Below are 10083 nucleotides of genomic sequence, written 5' to 3'. Positions count from 1 at the left end.
AAGTAATAGATAAACGAATGAAGAAAGTTGCGGAGTAGCGAGTTTATAAAGCAATAGATAAATGAATGAAGAAAGTTGCGAGTTTATAAAGCAATAGGTAAACGAATGAAGAAAAAGTTGCGAGGTTGCAAGTTGATAAAGCAATAAGTAATAATTTTTTAACTTCGCATTTTTGAGTTAGGAATCCCTTTGGGTCACTAAATCTAAAATTCACTTTGCATTTTGCGAAGTGTGAATCTATTATTCGAACCCTGATATACAAGTCTTTAAGCTTGAAACTGTTAAGAGGTATGTGTCTTGATCCTGAAATTCCTGGACAATGTTTTTTCCTTAACAAAATATTAGTTTTTTCAAGATTTGAATTTTTGAATAAGACTGGGCAATCTGTATCTGCTATTTACGAAGAGTGGAGAAAATACAAAATCAGAGTTCCTGTGTTTGGTGCAATCCTCATTGATGATACTTTAGAGCAGGTATTCTAACATATTTTCAATTTTATTTATCCAAGAGGTGTTTTTTTATTTTATTGAACATGATTTGGACACCAATTTTTCAATTTTTTTTTCTCAAAATATATTTCGAGACCATCCCTAAGAATCTTTAATTTTTTAAATATCTAGAAACAAAATATTAAAACAGTTTAATCCTTTCCGTGCCACCATAATTGCAAAAAAGTTTTCATCTTTTTAATAATGAGTTGTTAGTTGCCAGGCAGAATGCTAAATATACCCGACAATCGTTTCTAAATTTAAATTTAAAAAGTTTAAAGTACAATAGTGTGGCTTGTCTGTTTTTGAACTTTGGCGTTGGACATTGACATGAAAAGTAACGAGTTCTTTGAAAATTTATTCCAATCACTGATTTTTTACAAAACATGAAGTTGCCAGTATTGAAAGAATAATTTTCATATGCTCTCAAAATCAATCTAACACAGTACATTTGTATTTACACTGCTATCTCAATAGGCCTCAAAATAGGTGAAAATGTAAAATTTAAATAATTAGATGTTAAATAAATTAAGTAATAAGCAATTTCTTTTTCAGATTTTGTTGGTTCAAGGTTTCCACAACAAAGCAAGTTGGGGATTTCCCAAAGGAAAAGTAAACAAAGATGAAGAAGGCTTGACTTGTGCTATCAGAGAGGTACAGTTTTTTGAAATCTGTTCATCAAGAACACATACATAACTAGCAATGGTTGAACAGAAAACGTCGTAGAATTCGCATTTGGAAACTGGAACTCTTACTTTATAAAAATAAGGACCTATTGCCCAATCTAAAGGAATTTTAAATTTGTTCTGTATCTTCTTAGAGTTATTTGAAATGTTTATTTTGTGGCACATAATTATTTAAATGGAAAATCCTTTTTTCCTCTACCAATTTGTAAAACATGTTTTTATACTTATATCAACCATTGACTTTAAAGCCCGAAGGTCTAGAGTGGAGTAGAATCTCTAACCTTTCCCAGGCAAGAAAAAGTGAAGCCACTTATTTTCCATCCAAAATAGGGATAGATTTTAGTTTCAATTCGGCGTTTGTGTAAAAACCACGTGCAGGTGTTCTGGATGGGAAATAAGTGGTTTCATTTCCCATCCAGAAGTCAATGACTAATACCAAGTTTTGCTTTTAAAATGTCCCCAATTAAAATTCATTGCTAAAATATATCGTCAGAATCTTACATGAAAACAATATGAATTCACTTGTCTTCACCCAAAAATGATGCTATTTCAATAGCAACAGATTTTGACATCACTTTTTCGATTGTCAGCGAATAGAAAATACAGCATAAGATTGTTTCCTTAAGATAAAAAACCCTCTTTCGTGAAAAGCTTTTGACTGCAAAGTTTTCAAAATATAGCGTAAGCAACTTTTATTTCTCAGATCAACCCGCTTGGTAACATATTTGTAAAGGGAAGAATAGCTGGTTGCTCTTCTGTCTTTCTGTCAGAGATTTTTCTAAACTTATGCCTTCCTTTTAGGTTTGGGAAGAAGTTGGTTTCGATATTTCAAAGTTAGCAAAAGAAAGTGATTTTATCGAGAACAATTTTCATGACCATCAGGTGAGAAGATATAACTTTCTTTTTTTCGTGAATCTTTTTTACAACACGTTTTTTACATAGTGTCCTCCCCCCCCCTTTATAAAGGGGGGGGAATCAATTTTCCAGTTTTGAATGGGTGAGGGGGGGGAAATGAAAATTTGAATAGTAAAGGGGGGAAAAAAAAGAGGGGGGAAAACATCGATAGTTGGCAAATTTGGTGGGGGGAAGTGTGAAATGAAATCACTTCAATTTTATCTCAGCAACCAAGGTCAGTCCACATGATATCATGTGATTAGATCATGATTGAAAATTAACCAATTTTCGTTCTATTTTGTCTAGTATTCCTTTTGCAGCAAAATTTTACGTCTGTGTCAGGTTGAAATTTGAGAAATTTATACGGGTATATGGGGGGGGAATGATATTTTCAGAATTTTCTGGGGGGAAAGCAAAAAAGAGGGGGGAAACTAAAAAACTGAAAAGTCATAGGGGGAAAAAAAAGAGGGGGGAGATTTAAAAAAATCAAGAATTTGGTGGGGGGAACAAACCCTGGAGGACACTATGATTTTTAATGAGAACAAACTATATAAGAACATAAAGCTTCGCTGGTCCAATTATTAAGAACAAGTGAAGAATATTTGAAGGTTTTGCCGACTCTAAGACATGGGATTTCTTAAGAAATTATAAAAACACCATAAAATGATGAGAATAAAGCCGATGTTTTAAGAACATTCTTAGGGTTAATCTCAAAAGTTAAGTTAACATCTCAAGGCTTTAAAATTTTGGACTTTCTTATAAAGAAAAAACGTGTATTCAATTCAAAGACATAAATTGGTTTGAATCTTAACCCTTCAAGCATCTTGGGAGAGGGTAAAGAGCCCCCTCAAAACGAAATTTGGATTCATTGATGACGCCATCTCCACCTGATGACCTCACCATTATTTGAAAATATCCCCTCTACCTAAATCAGCTCTAGGATACTGTATCGAGTGATTGGAAAATACTATTGACTTAAATTTTGACAAGTTTTAGGTATTGATAATACAAGCTTTTAACCAAATTTAAGCTAAATCATACCAGGGGTTATGTCAAAAGTGAGCATTTTAGGTAAAATACGGACCGGTCTGTAAAATACCAACCAGTGGCCATGTGACTTTGAAATTGAAATTTAGTTTTGATTTCTGTTTGCAGATTCGATTATACATAGTACCAGGAGTTGACAAGACGTTTGATTTCAAACCAAACACTCGAGGTGAAATCAAAGTAAGACACCTCATCCATCCATTCATTCATTTATCTTTTTTTACAAAATGTCAGTGTTTTTAAGACCAACTTTGTCATTGAACAATATTTTTTGATACTTTAATGGGATTAAATTTTGCAGGGGTTAAGTTTCACGGTTCAGCTCATCCATGAAATTTTAATATTTTGTGGGGACTGAATTTCGAAGATGGCTTCATTGGGTGACAATATTTTCATGATTTTGTGCCTTTTACCGTCAAATCATGAATGTTGGTTGTTGAAATACGCATTCTTAGCGCCACTTTGATGCCAGTAAATATTCAAAAAGTTTTTATTTGACATTTTTCGTGTTTTGTTTAGAAATATTTTGCGGATAAGGACTTTCTAAATTTCCATTGGGGCTTAATTTCCCGGATGACACCCAAATCTGCGAAATCCACGAAATTTAATCCCCCCCGAATATAAATATCCTGTCTAATACACCTATCAACCCTTGTTTCAAAGGTAGCCTACGAATGTCGTGCTCCGAGAAACATTTCTCCATGTATATCCATTTCCAGTCCCTTTAAAGCCGACTGCGCTGCGGTATAGCAGTATGAGCAAACTTCCAAGCTTTAGTAGTTGCTTGGTTACTAGGGAGCCAACTTTCAAGCTTTTGTAGTTGCTTGGTTACTAGGGTTCTCAAGAAGTGAGAAAAGAATGGTCATTTTTCTCCCTCCCAAAAATTCCCAAAGTTAACCAAATTTCTTCCACCCATTCTTTCAGTATTTTAGCAAAAAAACAATCAGTTCCTTCTCTTTTAATAAAACGGTTAAAAAAGGTATTTATTATGCATTGGAAGGTTTCAAAGCTTGTTATTCATGATATGCACCATTGCAATGTCTTCTGACATTACATCATGGACCCAACAGCTGATTGGTTGTAAGTGACGTAAAATCAATCAATACGTCACTTTCATCCAATCAGCTGTTGGGTCCGTGGAAGACATTACAATGGTGCAAATCTTGTTATTGAAATTTTTTAGGAAATTCGTTGGTTTGACTTGAGTTACCTACCAGCCCACAAACGAGATATGAAACCCAAAGAAATTGGATTCACACCTAACAACTTTTTTATGATACATCCTTTTGTTAGGTGAGAAAGTACAAGTTATCAATTCTGAAATTTGAACGGTAATTGTGGGCAATTCGCGAAACATCTTGTAAAATATCATATTTAAAGTATAATTCTAACCTTTTCCATCTTTTTACAACTTTGTTTGAAAATTTCTATTTCTGCGAAAGGTTAATGCTTGCGAAAAAATATTTTTTACTTTGCGAAAGTAAATAATATCAGAAATTTTCGCGATTTTTCAACCACGCGAAAGTTTCTATTCGCAAAAGCTTTTTTTTTTTTTTTTTATTCATAGAATTATATTTCACAGGTCTATCGACCTCTACGAAATAATTTTAGATTTATAAATTGTCTAATTCTTCATCTGTCGTCCAGTCGTCAGAAGATATGGACAGAAGAGAAGACGTTGTTTTGGTCTTTGTCCTAGGTTTTCGAACTAGGCGAAGGTTTGTTCTAGGGCTTCCTCTTACATGCCAAACGAAATCGTCATTTTTTGAATTCATTTTTGTCGCCTTTTGGCACATATCTTTAATAATTTTTCTTTCGTTGATGGTGAAGTCGTCTGTGATGCTAAAGCCACCAATTTCATTGAATCGTTTCAGCTTATGCAGATTTTGCATTATCCGTTCTTTTTCCTCTATACTTTTTAAGATCAACTTGATTGGACGCCAATGTAGCCCTTTTCGGTTTTGTCCAATGCGATGATGGTGGGACGGTTTGATATCTTGAACGCCAATGTTACCTAGTATACCTTCAATATCTATTTTGTCTTGTTCCTGTTGTTCCTCTTTGTTGTCTACCTCTAATTCCACCATTCCATGTATAATAATATTTCGTTTTCTTGATTCGATGTCTCTTTCTTCATTCTTGTTTTCTTGTTGGTGTTCTCTCACTGCTGATTTGAAATTATCCTTGTGTTTCTTAGTTATTTCAGCGTATGTTTTTTCTGATGTTTTCTCTATGTAATTCGTCGTTTGCTTTATTTCTTCTTTTATAATCTGCTTGGTTTTTATTTCAAAGTCAGCCATCTTATTGGTTAAGATGTTTTCGATATCGTTCTTAAGGCTGCGGTTCTTGGCTAGCTGGTTTTTGAGCTTTTTAATGACGTCGTCCTTCTTCTCAATCTCCCTCTGCATCATATGATACGAGTTCTCGCCTATTTTACTCATTAGAGATCGTGTTATCCGCACGCAATTCTGACATAGATATTGTTCGTTATAAGTGTTGGCAAAAATTTGCAGCTGATAAAGCGGTAATTGTGTGCACTCGTAGTGTACCATGCGGTGGCATTTTCGGCATTTTAGACGGTTTTGGTCATCATCATCTGAGCAGGAGGTGGGAGTGCATGTTTGGTTTTGTTTAGCTTCTTCAAATGGTTGTTTTTCTTGCTTTTTGTCGGTTTTTTCGTTCATGTTTTTGATTTTGCTAAATTTCAACCATTTTTGAAGAACTACACAAAATGCGTGCTAAAATTACGGCTAAAATATTGACTTTTTATTTCCATCGAAAAATGAAACGGATCTCAGCTTCTCAAAATATAACAGACAGTGTTGACTGTGCTACGACTTTGGAATGATTGCTGAATTTGTGGGGATTGTTGATTTTTTTTTTTTTGCCCTCATAAGAAACGTTCTTCCCCATCGTTACTTTAGAGTTCGGTTTTTGCTAAACTGAAAAAGGAAACAAAGAGCAATTTTAGCTACTATTTTTTCAAACACCCTGAAGAATGATCCTTAATCGAAATTTCATTCCAAAAAGAGCAAATTGTTAACTCCTTTTCAAATCTTTTTACGATTCATCTTAGACCACTTCGAAAATGGATCCAGGACAAAAAAGAGGCCATGTCTAGTCAAAAACATTCCATACTTGAAGATTACTTCTCCGGCAGCACTTCCCAGAAATCGAATTTTCTATCAAGCGCAAGTCCACAGTCTGAAGAACGCCGTGAACATTTGAAGAAGAAACGAAAGAAGGAGCAGGAAGAACAGTATAAGCAATTGCACATCTTGATGAATCCACTTAACCCGTTGAGAAACCACGTGGCTAATGAGAATGCGTTAAAATCAATACTCGGCGTACAAAGTTAGTGGATTTTTTATCATTCTTCGCAACGGAAGTAGCCTAGTTAGCTAAGCCCGTATTCACAAGACTCAGATGTACGGCATACGGCAATGTAGCGTTTTCTGCGCTTTAACGATTTTTTACACAGGAAAAAATTAGCAGATCACCCGGATGGGAAAAGTATTTCACATCTTGGAACGTGCAAGAAATTCACCCGGGTGGGAAAATCTTTCAAGTTCCCAGGGTCTGAAATGTACTTTTCCCACTTGCGTGATTTACCTTATCGGCCTTTTTTACGCCGGCCTTTTTTGGCGTTATTTTTGGGCTCGTGGCGTAATAAGGGCCGGTGTTAAAAGTCGGCGTAAGAAGGGCCAAAATTTTGCAATTGAATTTTTGCCTAAAAGCGGCGTTAATTTTTGACCATTTTTTCTCAATTTAAAAGGCATGATATCCAAAACTTCACAAAAATCAATGATTTTCAATGGAATTTTCAACAGTTTAATACTGAAAGAAGACATTTTAATGTAAATTTTAGCTAATACTTACTGTTTTGAAGCCTGAATAGCGATTTTTACAAGTTTTGGCAATATTTACGTAAGCCCAAAATTAGGCTGTGGCCGAATAAGGGCCGGCGTAAAAGGGGCCGGAGTAAAAAGGACCGGTAAGAAGGTACATAATTTTTCCCATGACTTATTTACGGATTTTGAAGTTTGCCTTGGAATACTTTTTCAGTCACGACTTACCATCAGATTTATCCCAGCGACTGAATCAAACTACGTTAGAAGGTGATTTCGATGAGAAAACAAACACTACGGTTTAACTTACTAAAAATTGTTTTTATTGGACAGACACAATTGATCTTTATTTATGATATGCACCATTGCAATGTCTTCTGACATTACATCACGGACCCTACCCTGAGTATCAGAGGTTAAGTTTTCAAAGAATACATTAACCTCTGAAGACCAATAATAGAAATTTTATCGCGCATGTGTCAATCTAATCACTGTAGAAAGAATCAAAGATGAAGAGCAAATATTACCTTATTAATGTCTAGCAGACTGTATCAGTATGCAGTTTACTATTTACGAATTCCCCAGAAACCTCCAAGTGTAATTGAAATGAGTTTCTTTCGAAAGAAATCTTTTACATGATTCCCAAATGTATAACAGTAGTTACTAAACTATTAATTATGGAAATGCTATTTTAATTGAATCGAAATAATAGACAGACTTTTTGTTATGATACTCTATCACTGACTCTTTTTAAAAAGCATTGATGACATTTGTGAGTTGTGTTTTCAACGACGGGAATAAAAGTATCGACTTTGAACCTCATCCAAGATCTTGGATGGTCGTCATGGTTACTTTTGTCTTCGTTAATTGCGCGCTGAATAGAATCTCGATTCGTCGGCACAGCGTCAATATATGATTTTGACCTGTGCTTTTCACGGTACACGGTCCCAGCAGCTGATTGGTTGTAAGTGACGTAAAATCAGTCAATACGTCACTTGCAACCAATCAGCTGTCGGGTCCGTGGAAGACATTGCAATGATGAAATGAAAAATAGGAACATATTCTTTCCCACGTCATGACGCCAGTGGTTTAATTTACTAAAGAACAATAGTGTGTGTTCAGTAAACAAATCTTTTTAGAGAGTTTAACCATAGTTAAGCCTGATTTTTTACCTCGAATTTCCGTAACTCGAACGATTACTGATTATCCCCTTGGTGTTCCAGCACTCGACTTAAAATACACTTCCCTACTTGCTCTAACTTTAATCATCAGGTAGGTCCAATAAGCGTTCCGGCTTGTTTCATTTATACGCTTCATTTTCTAACCATAGCTTCTCAACCACAACCGGAAGTTATCCGGAAACTCTTAACGGGGAATGTGCCACAATCCCCTCCAACCAATTCGTTCAAACGCTCACAAAAAGATCATTCCAAAGATTCGAAAAGACGGCCAAACTCGACTTCTTTGTTCAGTACAGAAAACGATGAAAAATCATCGAAGGGTGGCGTTGATTTACTTGGACACTCCCTCTACAGCCCTTTTGCAATGACCAGCCTTCTACCAAAAGACCAAGCTTCACCATTGAAAGGGAATACGAACGTCTCTTCCCAAACAATCTCGGGAAAGAAACTTGGTAATACTAAGAGAAAGAAGAAATTAGTTTACGCAGATTTTGACTTTTCTTCACCCGCTTTCACTAATTTCCGTTTCGATTATCAGTCTATTTTAAATGAGCTATGATGGAGAAGATAGTTTCTAGTCTAAGTCTTTTGTAAATATTTTATACATTTTTGAACCTTTTAGCAAACTTTTATGCTATATTTTCTAATTTTAGCATATTTACAGTAACTCTTATTTGTCCTATATTTTTTATCTAAATATTGTCGTATTTTACGTACTAATTGACAACATAATACACCTTTTCGACCGGACCTTTTCGACTTTTCGCCAATTGACGTGCGGGCATTTTTTGTCCGTTTTACCATCCTAAAACCGTCCCAGTCTTTTTTTCGAACAAAGTGTAAAAAAAGATTGGATCGAGTTTAGGGTGTTGATTAAATATTAAAGTGGCACTCGGCTTACTTGCGACTACGGTCGAAAAGGTGTATTGGTAAGGAGACATTTAAAACACTTCTCGACCATTTTTTTACGATCTTGAAAGAAATTTTAAGCCCCTTTCGACTGCGATTTCTTCTGTTTTCACTACCTCGTTATATTTTTGAAGTTCTCCTTTTTGTTGACCATCCACAAGCTTTAATAGTAAGTTTTAGAAACAGTATAGTATTTTATTCAGACACTAATTTGTATTTGTTTTTATTTTCACTTTTTATTAAAGTCTGTTCCAAAAAGATTGGCAGTCCGCACATTTTGATATATTGCTCTTGAATTAAAAAGATATAATTAAAAGTAATACCTCGTTGAAAGGATAATCCTGAGCGGTTTTTCTCAAAATGTGCGGACTGCTAATTTTATAGAACAGACTTTCAATTGATTTTACTTTAAAGCGTGTCCGGAAAAAAATACAGAGCAAAATCTGTCAAAGTATTTTGTTTCGCTGGCTTAAACTAATCACTGAACATAAAGCGTTTTAAAGTTAGCATTTTCAAGATTTTCGATTTCTCAGCCCCCAAAAAACCAGCTTGCGTACGTGACTAAAGTTACAGGCCTAGCGTTAACTTTAAAACGCAATGATTTTTAGTCAAAAGACGACCAAGCTCTCAGGTTATTAAATCAATTTTCAAAACGATAAATGCATTAAAAATTCTGGTACCTATAAGCTCTATATTTTTCTCTTTACTTTTACGGGGTCTACAAAGCAAACTTATTATTTACAATACCTATTTTGGGTGAATCGAGCCTCGTATAAGTATTTATTTGTTTATTAAGGAGTAAAGGCCGGTCTCCACTGCGCCCGCTGCAATCGCTCTTTTTGGCTTCAACCATGGCGTTCTAAATCTATTTAGAACGCCATGGCTTTGATCCATTTTGCTTGGAAAAAAAATTACGTCATAAAAATGTAGCGCGCGCTTGAAAAAAAAGTTAAACACATTTCAACTTTTTTCAACCGTTGCGTCAGATCGTGCCAATGGGATTGCTTCATTTTTCTTTTGACCAATAGCA

The 10083-nt window shown here is 35.0% G+C and overlaps 1 protein-coding gene across 1 annotated transcript; it reads left to right on the top strand.

Annotated features, from left to right (window-relative positions):
* Positions 1-355: 355 nt before the first annotated feature.
* Positions 356-9141, top strand: LOC136824867 (m7GpppN-mRNA hydrolase-like; the record flags this gene model as incomplete). The annotated part of the gene is given in 7 exon segments (XM_067080852.1): positions 356-473; positions 1044-1142; positions 1976-2056; positions 3224-3295; positions 4299-4408; positions 6192-6469; positions 8294-9141. Coding segments are annotated over 7 exon segments (1168 nt in total), but the record flags the coding sequence as incomplete, so codon positions are not given.
* Positions 9142-10083: the final 942 nt, after the last annotated feature.

The sequence above is a fragment of the Clytia hemisphaerica genome, unplaced genomic scaffold (genome assembly GCF_902728285.1).
Source record: "Clytia hemisphaerica strain Z4C2 unplaced genomic scaffold, Clytia hemisphaerica genome assembly, whole genome shotgun sequence".
Classification (NCBI taxonomy): Eukaryota; Metazoa; Cnidaria; class Hydrozoa; order Leptothecata; family Clytiidae; genus Clytia; species Clytia hemisphaerica.
This window is presented reverse-complemented; position numbering and strand designations above follow the sequence as displayed.